At 41.0% G+C, this 22,789-nt stretch overlaps 1 protein-coding gene across 8 annotated transcripts; it reads right to left on the reverse strand.

The window, feature by feature from the left end:
• Positions 1-3,556: 3,556 nt before the first annotated feature.
• LOC122540624 (histone H4 transcription factor) lies at positions 3,557-22,708 on the reverse strand. Of its 8 annotated transcripts, none has more exons than XM_043676596.1 (10): positions 21,499-21,685; positions 15,793-15,962; positions 14,164-14,390; positions 13,051-13,162; positions 12,635-12,787; positions 12,145-12,222; positions 11,406-11,526; positions 8,366-8,504; positions 7,448-7,572; positions 3,557-5,691 (listed from the first exon to the last, which is right to left on the reverse strand). In XM_043676596.1, the coding sequence occupies exons 2-10, from the start codon at positions 15,950-15,952 to the stop codon at positions 5,163-5,165; spliced, it is 1,644 nt and encodes a 547-aa protein (XP_043532531.1). In that variant the 5' UTR covers positions 15,953-15,962; positions 21,499-21,685; the 3' UTR covers positions 3,557-5,162. The 8 variants fall into 8 exon arrangements, with proteins under 8 accessions (XP_043532531.1, XP_043532530.1, XP_043532523.1 ...); XM_043676595.1 differs by lacking the exon at positions 21,499-21,685 and adding an exon at positions 20,806-20,833 and having other exon boundaries at positions 3,558-5,691; XM_043676588.1 differs by lacking the exon at positions 21,499-21,685 and adding an exon at positions 20,430-20,592 and having other exon boundaries at positions 3,558-5,691.
• Positions 22,709-22,789: the final 81 nt, after the last annotated feature.

Below are 22,789 nucleotides of genomic sequence, written 5' to 3' on the forward strand. Positions count from 1 at the left end.
CATTTTATCATTCATTTTTGGAATACTGTGTTCAGTTCTGGTCTCCCTGCTACAGGAAAGATGTTGTTAAACTTGCAAGGATTCAGAAGAGATTTACAAGAATGTTGCTGGGATTGGAGGGTTTGACCTACAGGGAGAGGTTGATAAGGCTGGGGCTCTTTTCCGTGGAGTGTCAGAAGCTGAAGGGTTTATAAAGTCATGAGAAGTGTTGATAGGGTGAATAGCCAAGGTCTTTTATACAAATCTACAACTAACGAGAATAGGTTTATGTTGAGAGGGTAAAGATTTAAAAGGGACATGAGTGAGGGACAACTTTTTCACGCAGAGGGTAGTGTGTGTATAGAACGAGCTGCCAGAAGTGGTGGTGGAGATGGGTACATTTACAACAGTTAAAAGGCATCTGCATGGGTATGTGAAAAGGAAGAATTTAGAGGATTATAGGCTCAGTGCTGACAAATGGGACTAGATCAGTTGAGGATCTCTGGTCAGATACATGAGTTGGATTGAAGGGTCTGTTTCTATGCTGTATAACTCTATGGATCTAATTAACTCATAGCTGATTGTATTCTAATTATTTACCCACCTTTGCCCCAGATCCATTACTATCTTTCATTAACAGAAATCTAAGTCACAGATCTAATTAGCATTTGGCTTTGCATCAAATACAATTCATGGAAGACAATTCCAATTTCAACCATCCCTCAGGTGTATAATTGTTTCTTCCCTTCTGAAAAGTCTGGTTTCACTTTTAAGGCAAACTGTCTTAATCCTCAACTCCTCAATGTTGGAAGATAGTGCTGGTTTATGCACAGAGCCTGCAGATCATGGTTGAATACAATTCTGCAGCTACTAATGGTCCACAGACTCACGGGTGCCCAGTTGACTGAGTAGAACTAGTCGAAATTAATCCCATTTAGCACAGCGTTAATGTAACACAACACAATGTAAAATATTGGTATCCTCAAGGACTGTGCAGTGGTCACCCCTGCTGATACTGTCATGGACTCATACATTTGCTGCAGGTAATTTGATAAGGATGAGGTCAAGTTATGATGCTCTCCCAAGTTCTGGCACAAGCCTCCGAATTCCTGCAGTTAAAACGGGAGCCATTCACTGTTGTCATTTCCATTGCCTTGATTAATGCCAAGTTCATCCCTCTGGCGTCAGTCCTTTTAGCAGCCTATATAGTGGTTCGATACAACTGTGGCTTGCTAGGTGATTTCAGAAGGCATTTAAGAGTCACCACATACTAAACCTGGGGTCATTAACCTGAAAGGCTAACTCTTATTTCTTTCATTGATGTATTTCAAGCATTTTGTTATTCTAGAAGGTTAGTACATTGCTCAGTCAAATTTTAAACTGCCCTAAGTAATGCAGTACATTTACTAGACCAACCTTAGTTAGCTATATCTAACTTAACCCTTTTTGACTCCTTTTATCAGACAACACAGCTCCTGACAAACACAAGATGCCAAAAACAAATTAGCCTGGGCAACACTGAATATAAATTTAGCAAATATCCAAATAACTCATTAAATCATTGTAGTCTGATGAGTGAATGGACTGCTTTTCATTAAACTGAAGCACACATTTAGCAAAATGGAAATTCCACTGACTTCCCCAATTTTAGATAATTTCAGATGTTCTCCTTGTCCTACACCCGGACCATATTTTACTGCAGCAATCACAATTTTGCATTGTGGCAGTCTCTCTTCTCACACTACATGTTTAAAAAAAAGGTCAAATTCTGTTAAAAATGTTATAACTAAATCCTTTGCAGTCAGTGTGATGGATTGTTCTTCCAGTGTTTCCCATTAACCCCTGGTAGCAAGAGTACAGAGGATGAGAACCATGTCAAAAGAACATATTGCCTTTATTAGAATCCACCGATGGCATACTTAGACATCCATGCATTCTACAGTTTTATCTCACTTGGAGAATGTGGGAAGCTACATTTTATCAGGGAGAAAGTGCCTTTGAATCTGAAAATACACTTCCCCTCGTCTGCCCCGGATAATGAACTATCAATAGAGGGGGCAAAGATATCCAAGTTGCAATTTCAAACTTCCAATAGAAACAGGAAGAACATGTTCACATATTTAGATGCACTGTGAAACTGGACTTGCATAATGCCTGCATTAAAAGGGAAATATTAATGCATTTCTTTTCATTTTACTTTTATTAATTTCCCATTTTAATCTTCCATCCCTAAGACAATCTCAGTTCTCTCTGATGCTTGTTTTCATACATGATCCACTCAGTTTCTTGTAAAGGAACAGTGTTTACACACAAGAATTGAACAGGATGGGCTTCAGAATGGAAACGAATGCTACGTTGATCCAATATGCACATCCACCAGAAATTGCAGGGTTGCATTTGGGAGAGCAAATGATAGCCCATTCACTACCACCATCACTGACCCTGCCCCAACCACAAAAAAAAACACAGGTTGTGAAATCCCCATGGCTATTTATGAGGACAAAACTTGCATGACAACCAAGCCTTCAGGGGAGGAATCAATGTATTTTTCAGTTGTATTTAATTGTACAGAGATACAAGATTGTCTTTTGTTCCCCCCATGCTGAGTACTACAGATGTCAGCACTGCTTCTATCTTGTGCTGCTGAGCAGTCCCCACTTTCCAATAGTTGGGAAGGTATGGCCTGGTGCTATTAATGTTAGTCTATTAACCCAGAGACTCAGGGAATGGTCTGGGGCCAGGTTCAAATCCTGCCATGGCAGATAGTGCAATTTGAAATTAATTCTAGAGTCATAGAGATGTACGCACAGAAACTGATCCTTCGGTCCAAGTTGCCTATGCTGACCAGATATCCTAACCTAATCTAGTCCCATTTGCCAGCACTTGGCCCATTTCTCTCTTAAACCCTTCCTTTGCATATACCCATCCAGATGCCTTTTAAATGTTGTAATTGTACCAGCCTCCACCCCTTCCCCAGCAGCTCATTCCATACATGCTCCACCCAATTGCATGAAAATGTTGGCTCTTAGGTCCCTTTTAAACCATTCCCTCCTTAACTTAAACCTATGACCTCTAGTTCTGGACTCCCCCGCCTCAGGGACAAGACCTTGGCTCTATTTACTCTATCCAGGCCCCTCACCATTTTATAAACCTCCCTTCAGCCCCGATCCTCCAGGGAAAACAGCCCCAGCCTGATCAGCCTCTCCCTATAGCTCAACCTTGGCAACATCTTTGTAAATCTTGGAAAAACCTGTTTGGTTCACTGATGTTCTTTAAGGAAAGGAAACTGCCATCCTTACCTGGTCTGGCCTACATGTGACCCCAGACTCACAGCAATGTGGGTGACTCTTAACTGCCCTCTGGGATGGCCATAAAAGCCAGCCTAACTGGTGAGTGAATATATATAATCCACCACTAGCAGCCCTGTCTTCAACTGCTTGGGCGTTAAACTCTCGAATGTCTCCATTAAAACTCCCATCCATCCTCCCTCTGTCTTAATAGCTCATGGTTTTGGTGTCATGTTTTATTGGATAATGTTCCTATGAAGTACTTAAGGACATGAAGGTGCTTATGCAACCACAAGTTGTCATTGGTCCCTGCCGACACACTCTTTATTGTTACATGTAAATTGCTGCTCTTAAGTGAAAATGTAAAAATACAATCCCCCCCATAGAATACACGATAAGGCCAATAATATGTGAAATCAGTACTGCACTCCACCTGACCTGTCTTCCTAAAGACAGAAAGATACCGAGTGGAGGTTGTGTGACTCTTGGCGTTGGCTCAAGGCTCAGGGGTAAGCACAGTCCAACACTTCAAGGAATTGATGAATACAAAGTTGTAACTCAAGAACTGGCCAAAACAAAATTTAGCACATGTTAGTGAATAGCAGATTAAGCAAACTTGCTCACCACACTATTTGAACACAAATTACATTACAATAATAATTTAGCTCAATCATAACTATTAGAATACTCCACTTTAATAATTTCCCAAGAAATCAATCGTACATTTGTCAAAATAACACCACCTTCTTAGAAGCATACGTGGCGTTAGTTACATTGTGAGTGTTAGTTCAATTATGAATCCATAGCAAGCTGGTAAACACACAGGCTTAATGTTACATGCCAAACTTGACGCTTGAAACTCACATCACATCATTTGTTACTACTTAGTAGTTAAAGATGCTTTTAAAAGTAGTGCAAGATTCTAAGTCAGACTATAAGTCTGAAGTAGGTTGCATCATATTCTCAGTTGAAGGAGATAGCAATCTCAGATTGAAGTGTTGGTGCATGGAATTCAGCCTCAGTCTATTTGATTCTGTTTGACTGTGAGTAGCTGCAATACAAATTCAAGTTAAAAAAGTATGAACTTAAAAAGATGGGCATGGAATCACAAGGATGGCCAGATATGCAGATACCTGATGCGAGTTCAAAAGGTGCTTAACAACAGGAATGTAGATGGAAGAGAATGTGGATGGGTGGAGTTTGAAGATAGGAGTATGCAGAGAAGCTAGTGGTAAAGTACCACTGTTAAAGGAAACATTGATCTTTATTACACTGGCTGAATATCGTGTTAATATAATACGAACGGCCCATGTGCGATGCAGATACTTCTGGATCAAAATAGCATAAATCAATGACTTACAAGAGAAAGGACCTCAAATCATCCTGTTAATCTGTGTAATGTCAGACCCTATGGTAACAGAGGAAATTTTTACAGCAATTTTTACTCCTAAAAAGAGTAAAAAATAGTAAGGACCTGTTTGCGTGTCGGATGGCTGTGCTAAAAAGGACATTTCACAAAAATGAACAGTAACAGTACAGGATTTTTACACAATAAAAATACTGGTGAGAACTGCATTTGCATTGACATTGACCATCCAGAACCTGCCAAAATCTATTTTCTAATAGATTTGTCTAATCCAATGATTTAGTATAATTGAATAGGGACTGCACTGCATCTGACAGCATTACAGACAGAACATAACAAACCTCTTGTTTTGAAGGGAGGGGGTACATTAGAAAAAAATGACCACCATAAATATGGTCCGAGTCTCCCAACCAAATTGATACAGCATCACAAAGCTCATTCTTGACTCGACTAAAACAGAATATAGAGATCAGACCGAATCGCAGTTTCCCATCAAGAGCAGCAGCAGTGATGGGAGCGGATCACTAATCCTAGCCGATTATTTGAATGCCTAGTTCTTCGGCAGTCTTTTCTATATTGTCAGTTGAGGTTCCCTCAATCTCCACATTCACATCTTCACCAGATACTTCAGCGTTACCTGGGCTGGGTGGTGCATTGGTCAGAACATAATAAACAGTTTCACTCTCTCCATACTCATTCGTCCGATTGACCACCCTGATGATTGGACTTTTATCTGTGTCAGGGGAATTCAACTGCGATTGTTGGAGCTGTCCCCCACCAGCAATCTCATTATGACTGGGGTGTTGTAAGGTCTCAGCTGTACAATAGTTTAGAGCATCAGGACTGCGCTTCCCTGGGTCTTGTTCCTCACTGTTTGACTCTTCCAGCGGCTCTAGTATAATCCCCCTTAGGTTTGCTTCTGACAGAAACAAACTCTCTGACATGCTGTCCATGCGGCCGTCCTGCTTTTCCCGGTCTTTCATTAGCTGCTCGGACAGTTCAACACTCTCATAACGAACCAACTGCAGCCTCATGTAACCATCTTCATGCTCTTTGTACCTGAGGAATGAACATTAATGCAAGTGGTGAGAGCATGCAGTTTGTGCCTCACATTGATTCTCTTCGCTCTACCCCAGAGTTGTAACATTTCTTAACCAGACAGGAGACAAATAGCTAACCACCTCTTATTTCCAGTAAAGCAAGCTCTGGGCAGAGACACTTTCTGGATCTTCAGAGTGAAGCAGTTGGGAAAAAGTTCTTTTTTCCTTCTCCCTGAAAGGAAATGGCTTGTAATTAATAGTTATCAAGCACTGGCAAATGAGATTAGGTTAATGTAGGATATATCTGGTCGGCATAGACGAGTTGGACTAAAGGGTCTGTTTCAGTGCTGTACATTTCTATAACTATTTACCAGCTGCTATACGGGACATTGCAGATTTGAGTTCACAACAAATGTGTCAATTTGTGTGCCAATGTGAAACCCACAAGCCATACCACATTATGAGAATGCTTTCTTGCTTATATGAACATACAAACACTGAGCCAGGTGGCTCCTGAAGCCTAGTCTGTCCCTTAATAAGATAATGAATGACCTGGTTGACAGAGGCAAAGAAGGTGGCACTGGAAAAGCACAGCCGGACAGCACCATCCGAGGAGCAGGAGAATCGACGTTTCTGGCACAAGCCCTTTGTCAGGGATGCTGATGAATGCTCATTCCTGATGAAGGGCCTATGCCCGAAATGTCGACTCTCCTGCAGTGCTTTTCCAGTGCTACACTCTTTGACTCTGATCTCTACTATCTGCAGTCCTCACTTTCTCCTGATCTAGTTGACAGTCCAAATCCCTGATAACCTTCCAGCCCCCATATTTATCAAGTATTTATCCACCTCTGTCTAATTTTGGTACATTTCCTCTAGGTATGACAAGGAAACATAACCCCAAAACTGGAGCCATTCAGGTGGAGAGTTAGAAATATTTTCCCCCACAAAGGGTGATGGATATGTGGAACATTATCCCACAAGAAGCAGTGGATGTCAGCTCAACTCAATTTTCAATCAGAGACTGATGGATTTTTATAAGCAATGGGTATAGGAATAAAGAGCTAAGGTTGGCAGTGATTAGCAATGTCATTTCATTACATCTCACTGCTCCAAAGTTAGTGACTTATAACCTACTTTCCTGGACATTTCACTTCTGTATTTACTCGCATATACTTTGTTCAAACCTAAAGGGACCGTGAAATGAAGAATCGCTTTAGACTTTAAAGTCCATGCTGGGGAATGAAACTCATTTTTGCTTTAGTCACAGCTGACAGACATAGCTGCACTGCAAAGCGCCCTTGACAAACCCAAAAACTGACCCAAATCAGTTCGATTTCTCAAAACAGTCACCGTCGTGGTCATCAAAACTGAGGCTGCTAACTCTCTCTGCGACAAGCTTTGGGCAACAAATTTGCATCTTTTGAGTTGTGGCTGCAGTAACTCATATCAAGGGATAGAAGTCAGATCAACCTACAAGGTCATAAGGCTGCTCTCTCATTACAGAGAGACTGGGGTGGTTTAAACTTGAGGTCACCACATCTCAAGCGAGGGGAGAGGTTGAGAAGGAAAGATTTCCACATACCCTCAGCTGGCGCAGGAAGTGAACTTACGCTGTTTGCGTTACTACATCACAAACCAGCGGTCCAGCCAACTGAGCGAACTGACCTCATAAAATAGGACAAGGTAATGTGATAACATTAGGACAACGTGATGTGACAATATGAAATAAAAAGTTACACCATAACGTGAAGTAAACGTACAATATACCGACATACCTGAAACGTGGGTGACCTGAAGGCCACTTAAACTGATGCTTCTTCCTGAGGTGCACAGTCAGATTGTTACCTCTGGTGAAACATTTGTCACAAACATGACATTTATATCTAGGTTCCTTATCCCCCTGGGAAGGAGAATTCAGTGACACTGAATTAATTAGGAGCCACAATGTAAAGCTAAACTATAGCCACAACTACCCTCAAAGAGGTAGCCCTTATCAAAACATACAGAGAAGAAATGTTTATGATATGAAGAATTAAAGTTATGTGAGATGTGCAAGAATTAAAAGTTATTTGGGTCCTATTCCTTTAAAAAAAATGTGATGAAAATTTAGATCTTCCAATTTTGGAAACTGGTTTTTTGAGAGTTACTATGCCTTTATAACAGATTCAAACCAATAAGCAGCTGAAGCTAACAAATCCATAGTTAATAAACAAAATCCACAGTGTCAGCCATCTGCTGTCACAAACACGCTTAGATAACTGCTTCAGAGCGGTTTAAACCATGTTACTCACTGCCTCCTTTTCAAATTGTAGTCAGGACAGGGGGATCAAGCAAAGGTGCAAGACAGAAAGCACAGCAATTCAGCTTTCATCAAGAATCAGACATAATGGATACCTCAGAATAGATTAACTCCATTTTCTAGAAGGTATACCTTTCAAGGAGTCAAACTCGAGCTCATCAACCAAGGTGTTTGAGAAATATAAAGTACAGTGGCATTATTTTTACATTTTCATTAGCTTTTCACTAGATATCAGCAATGGTCAAACACAATTACTGCAAGGATTGCAATAAAGTATTTTCTTCATTGATGCAACATCCCACTTCAGGTGGGAGACTCTTATAGGTAGATTGGAAATGTTGCGATTGGATCTTGCAAAATGCTGCAAAACACAGCATCGCTTTCAAATGCTTACCTCATGTACTCTCCTGTAATGGGACTTGATGGAATACTGGGATCGTGCAGTGAATGTACAACCTGCAAACTCACAGCGGTACGTTGGATCCTCACTGTGTGTATCTAAATGCTTTCTTAGATCCACCAAGTTCTTGCAGCTGGGAAGAAACACATTACAGCAAACATAATTTTCAAAATACTTTCAATACAAATCTCTCAAACCCCTAATAATATTGAGAACAACCCAACATCAATAACAACTCCAAACTGGAGATATATCATTAGAAATGCTGCCTTTCTTAAGTTTACAGATTTTGTTGTGGGGATCACAAGTGATTTTGCAATGTTGGTAGATAGGCACCTACTCTCCACAGAGCGTTAGCAAAGACCTTAAGTGAACAATGCTAGAATTCTCCAGCTTGTACATCACACTGGATCCCAGATACTAAAGATTAGTTTCACCATTTCTATCTAAAAGATAATTATCTGGAATAGCAAGGGATTGGTCACATAACCAGATGTTTATTACAGGCTGCTGAATAGTGGAACAACTGAATTTTTTTTAAAAATAGAATAGTGGGTATAAATAATAGCTGTAATTGAAGATATTTGAATTATCCAAAGATGACTGAAGACAAGAGGAACAAAAGGAGAATATGTCATGTAGATTAGTTAGGACTGCTCCAAGTCAGTACTTGGCCACACCATCAGAAAGTACTGAATGACCATGCTCTGGTTAATGAAAGGAGCTGTAGGCAACCTGAAAACTAGGTCGTATTTGGAAATCACTGTGCATGATTCAATTAACTTAAAAGAGAAGACAGAAAATAAAGAGACCACACAAGAGCACTTTATATCTTCCCCTATTGGAACTGTAAAGAGATTATAGTCAGGCTGAATGATAATGCAATTAGAGCAGATAAACCACAGCAGGGGACGTTAGCAAAATAAAATCTAAATGACACACAGATACACTACCAGTAAAATAACAGCCATATAAGAATAGGGAATTATTAATGAAGGGGGAAGGTTTATAATATTTTTGCTATTTCCTAAGTCCCTGTGTGTTTTATCTTCAGTATCACTCAGATGGAGTAACCAGGATTGTGCATTGAAAAGTAGTCACTGCCTACAATTAATTGACTTGTAGGTGGTTACAGAACAAACAGTGGGTCCTAATGTTCTAAAAAAAACCCAAAAAACTATGGATGCTGGAAATCTGAAAGAAAAACACAAATTGTTGGAAAACTTGGCAGGTCTGGTAAGATCAGTGGAGAGAGAGAGAGAGTTAATATTTTGGGTCCAGAAACCTTTCTTCGGAATGACTGTAGCTAGAAGACTGATGTGCTGAGGATAGGGTGGGGAGGAGAGGATTTGGGGAGTAAATCGTAGGTGGACAGCCCAGGGAGAGAAAACAGTTGGTTAGATATAAGTTAGTGTAAAGGGTAGCCTGGGAGAATGAACAGCTGCTAATATGGATCTTTGTCTCTGACAATGGGTTGTTTGTGATGACAGGGCTAAGGCAAGGCAAGGACATGGGAGAAAATGTTCAAGCCCTAAAATTGATGAACTCCGTATTGACTTCAGAAGATGACAGGGCTCCCATGTGGAAAATGAAGAATTTCACTGCCTTCAAGTTCATGGTAAAAGATACTTCTCCTATCTTCCCTGGACCATGGAACACCAGGCCATTGTGTTCACGCTGGTTACTAATCTCATTTCATCGGATGATATCCCCACCATTGCTTCACTTCAAGTTTGTGGTAAAATCAACACACCACTGTAATCCCTGGCCAAAGTCTCTGACTTAGGGCTCCTGTTGTGCTCCAGCAAAACTCAGCACAAGCTGTAAGAACTGTACTTCACTACTTACCTCTGCCTTCTCCTAGCGACAATCAGTTCTAAAGAAGGGTCTCTGCACCTGAAACATTAACTCTGTTTCCCTCTCCACAGATGCTACCAGAGCTGCTGGGTTTCTTCACCAATTTCTGTTAATGCTCTAAAAACTTTGATGAAGGAATGACAGCTGGTCACTTTGTTTCTTAGAAGAAGAGTCTAAGAAAATTATAGGCTAATAAGTCTTCCTTCAAGTTGAAAATTTCTCGCATGGAATGAAATTACTTGAAGAAATAAATTTTTCATGTTAAATGAACAGCATTTCTGCAAGACCTAAGCATGAACATCAAAATCTGAAGTGGAAGATAATACGTGAAGTTCAGTGTGTTATTTCCTGAAAATGATGGGATCAGCTAGCACATAAAATACTTGGAGCTTAGTTAGTGGAACATCAGGTGGCATGGTGGCTCAGTGGTTAGCACTGCTGTCTCACACTACTGTTGGCACCGACAGGGACCTGGGTTTGACTCCACCCTCTGGCTGTGTGGAGTTTGCACACCCTCCCGTATCTGTGTGGGTTTCCTCTGGGTGTTCCAGTTTCCTTCCACAGCCCAAAGAGATGCAGGTTAGGTGGATTGGCCATGGGAAATGCAGGGTTACAGGGATAGATTAGGGGGATAGATCCAAGCGAGATGCCCTTTGGAGGTATGAGCTGAATGGCCAGCTCCCACACTGTGGGGATTCTATGACTCTTCTACGATTCTATACCATAATGGGACTAAGTTTGCATTGATCTTATTGCAGGATAAAAGGCAGCTCTAACAGCTTGTCATATTCTGACTGGACAAGCGTGGACTGCCACATGGCTTTCCTCACCACATGAATGGGGTTCACGTCAAAGTAATGCAAACCTTGCACACAGATTTATTAGTACACTACCAAGTGTGCAGAGATTTAAAGTTAGGAATATAGCTTACAATGAAAAAGCGAAGGGATTAGTTCACAAAGATCATTAAGACTCTGCAGAGTTACAATTGGGAACAATCCTACCAGAATTTACGGTTTAATGAAACGATAGGGAGAGCATATAAAATTTAGAAGGTACATCAGAAGTAAAGATAGCCATGAAAAATCCAGACCAACTACTTCTAGAAGCAGAAAATAATGTGGTAAAGCAGGAATATCTGGACAAAATACACCATTATGTGAATTGAAGACAATACCTGTATTCACAATATTCGCAACTAAATGGTTTCTCATCACTGTGACGGAATTTGACATGGTTCCGCAAGGCAGAAGGTGCTGGACAGGTCATATCACAAAATGGGCACTTGTAATAGTTCACTAGAAAACAAACATTCAAGTGTTCATTCAAACCCAGCTAAACATTTCATCTATCCCCTCACAAGGAGGGTTAGTCAACTGTTTACTGAGACACGGGATGATGGACATTCCTTCTGATTCCAAAAGAACAGGAACTATTACCACACTGTAACGTCACAACGTTTTGTTTTCTTCCTATTGATTTGCAAGATTTTTATATCCAAATCTGATTTGAGAGAAGCAAACTTTGAGTGGAGGGTAATAGTATGGTGTTTTCCAACTAACTTTTTTGTTAGGACATAACATGGACTCTGGACCTCTCTTCTCTGCAACCATTACTGTTCACTTTGCCTTATGTTCTCTGATATCCGTACTATCTAATGCCCGTCCCCAGTATCCTTTCCCTGACCTTGCCTCCTGTTCCATTTGTTCCTCTACACCTTTCGCTACGGTAAATCCACCACACTATTTTATTTTTCTTAGACCGTGCTGTTTATTCTTAAAAAAAGATGTAAATGGTGTGGGTGAAAGCTTGATATTTTATCCTTCTGAAACAGACAGTGTAGCTAAAACGGTCAGCAGTTTGTATGAAATTATCCCAGATATGAAGATTAGTAACAGCAATAAAACTCTGCTTACCGTGATGTCGCATGTGATCCCTGAGTAGTCTTTCGGTAGCGAATCTCTTTGAACAGTGGGAGCATTGAAAGCGTTGGTCTACCAAGACAAAATGGTGGACAGCATATAATACATTTAGAACTAGGATAAGCATCCTGTAAAAACATACATTTGCATGCTGTCTTTGTGAAGCTTTGCACCTGCATCAATAGCATTAAATGGCATGCTTAAACACAACCCAGTTTGAAGTCATAGCTTTACACCAAAATGAAATTATGAATAACTAGCACAGTATATTGTCACACTGGCACAACAAGTCAATACACTCCAGAAACCAATTAACACTTTGCTAAGCCATGTTACGCATTATTTCCAAGTTCCAAATTGGTTTTAGGTAATAAAAACTGCTATGCTTAAAAAAAAAAAATCAGATTTCCAGGCTCCAGAAAGGAATTAAAACATCAACTGAAAAACCACATCCTTTTCAACATTCCAAAGATACTTGACTTACATTCCATGGCCATCTGCCTGCGGATGTGATCAAAGAATTTAGTGTTGCTTGCAAACATCCCTCCACAGGTGGGACATGCCACTACTTTCTCCTGCGTGTGGCTACGTAAATGCTCCCGAAGCTTAAATTTCACTCTGAAAGTTGCATCACAATCTAAAAAGACAGCAAGTGGGAAATGAATTGCTCCACTACATGGAGCTTGCTGCCATAAGACGACTAACTACACATCAAAAGCAATTCATTGGCTATGAAGCACTTTGGGACGTCCTGTGCTAACAAAAGGTTCTGTCATAATTAAATTGTCAAGGGATGTTCCCATTAAGCATTATCTTGTCGTCAATTGTGCCCATTTGTTAAAACAGGAATGGTGGAAACAACCACAACTTGCTTGGTAGTCTGGCTTCCCAAGAACATACCTTTCCAACGACAGGGAATTATTAGATTAGAATCTGTGGTTGCATCCCTGTCTGAACACATTCCATGCATGTCCACATGCCTGTAGAACCATTCTGGATTCTCAAATGTGCTCTAGGGAGAAAGTACAAAGACTGAAAAAAAAAAGCGTCAAAGCCCATATGGTTCACTAGAAACTGTTAAAAACAAACTCCAATCTGTGCCAATTTCACCATGACTATAAAATAGTAGGAACCAGCACAAGTCAGGTCAGTGCCCTTCTGGGACAGCTGATTTTAATAGTTCACGACAGGAAGTTCATCCTGTCTGGTCAGTAAACATATAATACACAAACGTAGAGCAGAAATAGGCCATCTGGCCCCTCGAGCTTTCTCTGTCATTGCATGAGGAAATCTTGGAGGAAGAGAAACAAATTCAATGCTTCAATTCCAACGAAAGCATAAATATCAACTCTATTTCTCTCTCCAGAGAGGCTGCCTGACCTGAGAATGTTTCCAGTATTTGCTGTTTTTATGTCGGATTTCCAAGATCTGCAGCGTTTTGCTTCTGCAGCATTAAAGATGCTGCAGGGGTAACAAAGGAGCTGGAAATCTGCTGCCCGGGTGGAAGTTTAGAAATGCTAGTTTCCTCTCCCAGACAGCATCATATTCTCTGTGATAGTATCATCCTGCTCACCTCTAGAAATTCTTATGTTTAGTCATGGGGGCGACATGGTGGCTAGTGGCTAGCACTGCAGCGTCACAGTGCCAGGGAACCGGGTTCAATTCCAGCCATAGGCAACTGTCTGTGTGGAGTTTGCACATTCTCCCCCTGTCTGTGTGGGTTTCCTCCGGACGCTCCGGTTTCCTCCCACAATCTAAAGATGTGCAGGCTAGGTGAATTGCCAATGGTGTCGGTTAGGTGCATTAGTCAGGGGTAAATACAGAGTAGGGGAATGGGTCTGGGTGGGTTACTCTTCGGAGGGTCAGTGTGGGTTTGTTTCCACACTGTAGGGATTCTATTGAAGCTCAAAACAAATCTCTTTAAAAGAAATCTCAAGGGTAAAACTGAAATAAACATGAGTGCACAGAGTACTTGATATGAAAAGACGATTCAGATTTGCATGGTTGACTTACATCACAGTGGCCCCAGAGACAGACAAAACTCTCTGGGATTTCTGGAATGACGTTGCGGCTCTGCTGATCCATTATGCAGTGTTCGAGTTCGCTCTGAGCCTGCAGGGACTGCAGACCCCAGTGCTTCAGTTTTGTGTGGTAGGCATGAAAGTAAACATGACGGATCAGGTCAGCTGAGCTCTCCACCGTGTAGAATCCACACTCTGCCCACAGACACTGGTGCTCCTCTAGGAAACAATGACACAAAACGGGTTCAGCACAGCCTGGATTATTTTGCTCAGGCAAAAAGACTTTCACAATTAAAAAAAGGTTAATCCTCCAGCATTCAAGTCAGAGTCATCTATATTTATCATTGACAAACATGCAGCTTTATTCTAAAGGGAAGATTTTTTTTTTCTCTTATTTGTTCACAGGAGGAGCATGTTCTACTGACTTTCTCTGTAACCCATTCAGTTTAATTACAGGACATCTGCACACTTTGTATAGTTTATTAGTTCTTTCTTGCCACATTTGAATGGCTGGTTCATTTGATTGGGTCAGTGCAATAGCAAAACTCCTCAGGTGAATTTACAATACAGTCATTGTACAACTGTGTCCAATATTAAATGAATGAGCGTGCATAGAAGAGAAAAGGTCTAAAATAGTAAATGTTACAGCATAGGCCAGCAGTAATGGTGTTAACATCAACCACAACTCCATTTCTGTTGTCTTGTATAGAATGAGCTATTCAAAACTAAATTGCTGTTTCAATCAGCTGCATTAACAATAACGGAAATGCTTTTCCAGACAATACACCATGCTCTCAGCAGCATGAAGGAAAAACTGTTTAAGATTAAAATGCGAATTTACCCACAGTTACTGGATGAAAAATAACAAAATACTTTTCAGAACATTTTCAGTAAACATTTTCTTCTGCAGAATGGGAAATGGTCATGTAAATTTTAACATTTCACAATCTCCAAATTATCCCAAAATTTCATTCCATCATTTAATATTGTTCACCCATCACCAGATTCTCATCAATCCGCATTGCCTTTCTGTCCCAGAGTAGTAAAACTTAAAGTTTTCAAAGAACGAACTTAAACACCTTTCCCAGCCTCGGATAGGTCCAAGTTGCTTTGCAGACAATGAGGTGCCTTTGAAATGTGGTCACAAAAGGGGAAAGAGGAGCACACCAATTATAATAGGAATACAAACTTCTGCATTTTCAAGAGTTTCATTTATGGAAATCTGGAAACTAGTCACTCAGTGAGAGTTGAGAGAGTGTGTTGCTGGAAAGCACAGCAGGTCAGGCAGCATCCAAGGAGCAGGTGAATCCTGATGAAGGGTTTATGCCCGTAATGTCAATTCTCCTGCTCCTCAGATGCTGCCTGACCTGCTGTGCTTTCCCAGCAACACACTCTCGACTCTGATCTCCAGCATCTGTAGTGCTCACTTTCCACTCAGTGACAGAGCCCAACTTAAAAATAGGAGGGGAAAAAATGATCAAAGTATTTTTAAAAATTCAAAACATAATTGGTTAGTTCCTCAGTTATTTGCATCCACCATGCCATACTGTAATTATTTGTTTTTATATCAAACACTGTCATTGGCACGTTTTATGTTTGACCCTCTGCACTGTTATCTTACCTTGTGGTTCAATGTCATTTTCATCCCCCTGGACTTGGTCCTTTAAATGGCCTGCAATGTGATTGCTGAAATCTTCCATTCCAGATGCAGTGAATCCACATGAGCTCCATTCGCACAAAAGCACCAGAGAATTATACTTTACACTCTTCCCAGCTGCCATTATATTGCACCTAATCAAAATAAGAAAATGCACTCAGTGCATTACAGTTTTTAGAATACTTCATCACATCTTGTGGTGTCAGCTTGTAATGTTTTCTCCTTCCTAATATAACAAGATATATTACAGAAATTGTCAAAGTGCTTTAAAAGCTCCTGTTTCCCTTTCTGGAAGGTAATAATACAGTTCTCAACGGTTAATGTCTCAATTTTGTTTTACAAATCAGCAGATATTTATGATTCATAAAGAACTGAATGTAAAAAAGGTAATGCCTTATTTTCAGTCACAGAGTGAGAGACAATTTCAGTATCTGCCGATAATTGTCTAGATCTTTGCCTGTTGTTACGAGATGAATACAGAACAAGAAATACAAAGATGCCTTTAAATTGGATTTAAGGCAATGTGCTTTAAAAGTTGAATATCCTACCATAAATCACTGACCAGAATCTGAACTGGACCAGCTCTGACAAAGAGTCGTCTGGACTCTGCATGGATGCTGCCTGACCCGCTGTGATCACCAGCATTTGTTGCTTTCAGTTCAGATTCCAGCATCTGTAGGAATTTGGTCCTACATTCTGACCTGTGCCTTTTAGATGGAGAATCCGCTTTGGAAGTTAATTGGTGAGCCAGTCGCAACAAAAATTCCTAGCCTCTGACTTGCTTTGGTAACCACATTATTTATATACGGCTAGTCCAGTTCAGTTATACGCGGCTGGTCCAGTTCAGATTCTGATCAATGTTGACAGGGAGCAATTCAGTAATGGTTATGGCATTGAATGTTGAGATCGATGGTTAAATTCTCTCTTTCTGAAGATGCTCATTATTGCTACACAAGTGGCAGGCGATGCTAGTTGCCACGTCAGCCCAAGCCTGGACATCCTCCAGGTATTTCTGGGGACTGCTTCAGTATTTGAGTCGTGAAGTATGCTGAAAATTGTGCAACCATCAGTGAATATCTCCACTTCCGACCTTATGATGGACAGGCTTGTTGATCAAGTAGCTAAACATAGCTTGGTCTAGAACACTACTCTGAGGAACATCTGCAGAGAGATGTCTTGCAGCGAAGGTGACTGACCTCTAGCAACTTTCTTTGTGCTACATAAGACACTGACCAGTCGATACTTTGCCCATATTTCCATTGGAAGTTGGAACTTTATCAATATTTCTTCCCTGCTGCTGTATCAAAATTCATAGCCCTCTTCCTAACAGCACAATGGGGGCCGTTATAGCCCAAAGACTGCAGCAGTTCAAGGTGATAGCTCAACACCACCTTCTCCAGGGTGATAAAGGCTGGATTCACCACTGATGCCCAAATGTGATGAAGGAACAATAATAAAAAGCTACATCATGACATTTGTTTGATATGCTATTGTTCAGACTGCTCCAGTTATTACTGACTGACTCACATTCATCATTACATAATCTCCACTGACAGAGTTTATAAAAACTAGCATCTGCATAGCACAATATTTTATGCCAGAATTGACAAAGAACTACTGTTGATACCAAAATGTTGGAAATCTGAAATATAGATCAGAAAATGGTGGAATACACAGGTCAGGTAGACCTGAAATGCTGATTTTTTTTTCTCTCTGCAGATGCTGCCAGAACTGAGTATTTTCTGCATTTATTTTTCAAAATTACTTTAAGATATGTTTTGCCAGCAATTCAGCTAGTTGCCATAAAATATAACCTTTGGAAGGATAAAAAAACTTTCAAAGTAATACAAAAACTTTCAAAGCAGACACAGTACAATCATCTCAAACCTGAAGAGAAATATAACAAAAAAAATTCAAATAACTCAGCAGGTCTAACAATCTCTAGTGGGTAGAAACAGTAACTGTTTCAGATTGATAACCTTGCATCAGAACTTCATCATCAACAGAGTTAACATCTGATGAAAGATCAAACTGAAACATTACCTCTGTTTCTCTCCACAGGTGCATTCAGACCTGCTGAGCTTTTCCAGCTGTTTTTGTTATTTCCAATTTCCAGCATTTGCAGTATTTGGTTTTCTTAATTTCAAGTGAAGCCCAACGGAAGGGACTCCAAACACCAAATCAGAATACTTCAGTCCAGCTTTTTCATCCATGACATTACCTCTGTAACAAACCACCCCAAAATGGGTGTTACATTATCAAACACTATCTAACCACGTGTTATTTAAAATAAACCTTTTAATGCTGACCATTTCTTGCTTTAGATTCAAATGTCTCACTTCACTCCCAACAAGAAGGTTTAGCTGACCACAGAACCCAAAAAAAAGGAATGAAATCATACTTAACAGAAATAACAAGATACTATTGTTTAAGGATCTCCATATGCTTTACAATAGAATGCATGGAATCAGTGCAGACACGATAGACCAAAGGGCCTCTTGTATACTGTGAGATTCACTGACTCGCTGCCACACGCAACCTCACAAATAAAAACTTTAACTTTAAACCTATCAAAGAGATAGACCACCATGTTTCCATTTCAAGACCAGATTGTTCACCTACAGCAATAAAAACAGAAAATGCTGCAAATACCCAGCAGATCTGGCATCATTTGTGGCGAGAAACAGCAGTTAACAACAAGGTAGGAACATTTTCTCAGGAAGTGCCGAACAACATATTTATAGGGAGAAAGCAGAATTAGGCTATTGGGTTGGACAATCAGCCATGATCATGATGAATGGCACAGTAGGCTTGAAGGCCCAAATAGCCTCCTACTGCTCCTTTCTTCTTTGTTTCTTCACATTCAATAACAAAACCTACAAACAAGTCAATGGAACACCCATGGGATCACCAATATCAGGGCTCATAGCAGACGCAGTAATGTAGACTTGACCAAGCTGCCCTCTTATCTATCCAACTCAAACTTTGGGTCTGCTACGTGGACACCTTTGTCATCACAAACAGAACAAATTAGAGGAAACATACAGCGCTATTAACAATATCCTGACAGGCATAAAATTCACAAAGAAGGAGGAGGACGACAACAAGGTGCCCAACTGTCAAGACATGACAGTTGAATATACAGTTTACAGAGAGCTTCAAACCAGCATCCACAGAAAAACAAACACAGACCAAATACTTAACTTCAGAAGTATTCATCCCAACACCCACAAACAGAGCTGCATCAAGACATTATTTCAACGAGCTGCATCGCACTACAACACCCAAGAACTACAAAAAGAAAAATATCGATCCAACGTTTTCAAGAAAACAGACACCCAATAAACACAATCTGCTGATTCCTCAGAAACAAACCCAAACAAGCAGACACAACACAACCAAAAACTATAGCCACATTACCTTACATTAAAGACATATAATGAATGACTTCCAGACCCCTTGGCAGCATGGTAACCCACAAACATACCAACACACTTAAACAGCAACTAATGAACCTAAAGGATCCATTAGATACCACCAGCAAAACTAATGTCATTTACAAGATAACATGCAAGAACTGTAAAAAACACTACATTGGACAAACAAGCAGAAAACTTGCCACCAGGATACACGAACATCAACTAGCCACCAAAAGACACGACCCACTATCACTAGTTTCCATACATACAGAAAAAGGACACCACTTTGACTGGGACAACACACACTCCTAGGACAGGTGAAACAAAGACATGTACAAGAATTCTTAGAGGCATGGCATTCTAACCAGAACTCCATCAATAAACAGCGGTTTAGCTCCAATCTACCTCCCCTTGAAAAAAGAACCGGAAATGACATCATTCACCTTAAGAAACCAAGACCTATAAATTGAGAGACAGGACATACCACCAGCACTTGACCAGAGACTCTCACTGATTACGTTACCTAGTCATGGTGACGAAATGTCTGAAAACAAACCTTCCAGCTCAGGGAGCTAACTTACATACTTATCAACCTGTGCTACAAATTTCAAAAATCACTTTTTTGTTTCTATAAAGCAAAGGCAAAAATAGGATTTTCTCATTTTTTAAAACAAAATCAAAATTTTCAGGATCAAAGAATAGTAAATTGCTTTTAATCTTTCACAGGTTGCAAGTGAATTTGACCCAAAACTAATTGCTGCTGCAAAGGTGGTCTTCTTGAGCCACTGCAGTGCAAGTGGAACAGATACAACCACATTTGGGTGGGCAGTTACATCATCTTGACCCAGTAAAGCAGAGCAGGCACCCCAGCCCCCAATCTCACTCATAAGGCTAATAATATCAAAATTCAAGTACTGAAGAAGTCATATAGGACTTGAAATGTTTACTTATTCTATCACCACAGATGCTGCCAGACGTACTGAGTTTCGCCAGCAATTTCTTTGTGCTTGTTTCACTCGAGACTGCAAACTGCCCTTATTGGGGGCTGGATTGGTTACAACAGAGTTGCACCAAATTTGTTTGAGGATCATCTCAACCTTACTTTTTGACAACTTGTAAAACACAAGAGGCGTAAGATGGTGGTGAGGAGAAAATATATAAACTGAATCCTGCCACCCCCACCTTTCAATAATTTCCTCCATCTTTCCACAGGAGCAGGGTGAAAGCCTAGGAGGGATCACAGTGAGGAGCTGGGGGAAGACTGCTCACACACATCTTCTTCTGCTCTACACTCATCTTCCCTCCAGCCTCACCTCTCCTCCCTCTCTCACTCCCTCCTTCTTTCCTTTCCTCCCCATCTCCTCCCTCTTTTCATTTTTCTTCTTCCCTTCCCTCTCTCCCTTTTTATTTCTTCAGAGTTATACAGTGACAGAGATGTACAGTAAAGGAACAGACTCTTTGGTCCAATTTATCCATGCCAAACAGACATCCAAAATTATTCTAGTCCTATTTGCCAGCACTTGGCCCATAGTCCTCTAAAACCTTCCTATTCATATACCTTTTAAGTGTTGTAATAGTACCAGTCTCCAGCACTTCCTCTGGCAGCTCGCTCCATACATGCACCACCCCGTGTGTGAAAAGGTTGCCCTTAGGTCCCTTTTAAAGTTTTTTTTCCTCTGACCCTAAACCTATGCCCTCTAGTTTTGGTCTCTCCTATTCTTAGGGAAAAGACTTTGTCTATTTACCCTATCCATGCCCCTCAGGATTTTCTAAGCCTCTATAAGGTCACCCCTCAGCCTCCGATGCTCCAGGGAAAACAGCCCCAACCTGTTCAGCCTCTCCCTGTAGCTCAGATCCTCCAACCCTGGCAACATCCTTGTAAATCTTTTCTGAACCTTTTCTAGTTTCACAACATCTTTCTGATAGGAAGGAGACCAGAATTGCACCAATATTCCAACAGTGGCCTAACCAATGTCCTGTACAGCCGCAACTTGACCTCCCAACTCCTGTACTCAATACTCTGACCAATAAAGGAAAGCATACCAAGCACCTTCTTCACTATCCTAGCTACCTGAGACTCCACTTTGTTTCATTTCTCCCCACCCCAAACAACCTACCTTTCTCCCTCTCTTCTTGCCCACCTCACCTTTCATTTTATTTATTTTCTTTCTCCCTCCTTTCCTTCCCCCCCCCCCCCCTCACCTGGTCTCAATCCCAGGTCAGGTCAGGTCAGGGGAGGAAGTGTACGTACCGGAAGTGCGGACCCCACAGCGCCCTCGTGCCTCCCGGCCGGCCACATCCGGCGGCCCAGCCCAAGCGGAAACCAGTCGCTCGCGCCTGCGCCAATTCAAACGGTAACGGCCGCCCGTCGGAATATCCCTCTCTGTCTCCACTCAGATCGCTATACAAGCTCCGTCGCCCTCGGATTAGACGTTTATTTGTTCGTTTTGTTTAATCATTCCCGCCCGTCTCTAGAGGGGACCAAACGGATTGAAATTCCCTGTTTGCCGGGCGGCGGACCGCTCTGATTCCTCCAATCACAGATGAGATCCCGGGACGGCTGACCAATCAATAATCGGCCCGGTCGCCGGTGGGCTCTGATTGGTCTGTGTCAGTTTCCGACGGCTTCAGCGTCCGGCCGGAACCGTCAAACCCGAATATACGTTCCCTCTCCCACTCCACCAGTGGACTGGACATAAAGGGACAGGAGTCTGAGCCCAAGGCTGGAGAGGTTTTGTGGTGTGGTAGTAGTGCCCCCCCTACCTGTAGACCAATAAACTTCGATTCAGTTCCCCTCTGCTCCAGAAATGTGCCTTAATATCTCTGAGCAGGTCCATTCGGTTTAACTGCTCTATACCAGCATTTATTATTTTTCTTATTTATGTTTAAGGGCAGCATTTATTGTCCATCCCTGATAGCCCAGTTAAGAATCTTATCACATTTGCAGTGGGTCACATATAGTGTTGATAAGGATGGCAGATTTCCTTCCCTAAATATAGTGAACCAGATAGGCTTTTAAAACAAGTTGAAAATGTGTTGCTGGAAAAGCGCAGCAGGTCAGGCAGCATCCAGGGAACAGGAGAATCGACGTTTCGGGCATAAGCCCTTCTTCAGTTGAATGGTTACCATTAGCCAGTTTAAAAAAAATTCTAGATGGTTATTGAATTCAATTTACACCATCTGCCATGGTGGAATTTGAGCCCGTCCCCAGGACATTAACATGGGACTATTGATTATTACCAGTGGCTCCACATGAGCTTTCTTGGCCAACAATTCTTCATCTAGGAATACCAACATTTCCTTCCATGGTTTTTCACGCACATACATCTATCTTCCTTTAAATAGAACCATGCTACTCACCATTATGTCTGCTCTTTGGTTAAAGGTTTTTCCTGCATTCCTCATTAAATTGGTAGTATAGGATGTAAATATTGCAGAAAAAAATGACCAAAAATTGAAGTTCACTGCAAGACAAAAGAAAACTCTCTCTTAAAACTTAGATATTATGAAAAAAGGTGGAGATAATTGGGGAGAAATTTGTT

Source organism: Chiloscyllium plagiosum, chromosome 35 (genome assembly GCF_004010195.1).
Source record: "Chiloscyllium plagiosum isolate BGI_BamShark_2017 chromosome 35, ASM401019v2, whole genome shotgun sequence".
Lineage (NCBI taxonomy): Eukaryota > Metazoa > Chordata > Chondrichthyes > Orectolobiformes > Hemiscylliidae > Chiloscyllium > Chiloscyllium plagiosum.

Excerpts from the sequence above, each read along its gene's own strand:
- LOC122540624 (XM_043676588.1), bottom strand. The coding sequence starts at position 20,449 with ATGGAGGAAATTATTGAAAG. Across the intron at positions 14,391-15,792 it reads AAATGACATTGAACCACAAG|AGGAGCACCAGTGTCTGTGG; the intron begins GTAAGATAACAG and ends ATTGTTTCCTAG. Across the intron at positions 8,505-11,405 it reads TGCGAATATTGTGAATACAG|CTGCAAGAACTTGGTGGATC; the intron begins GTATTGTCTTCA and ends GTTTCTTCCCAG.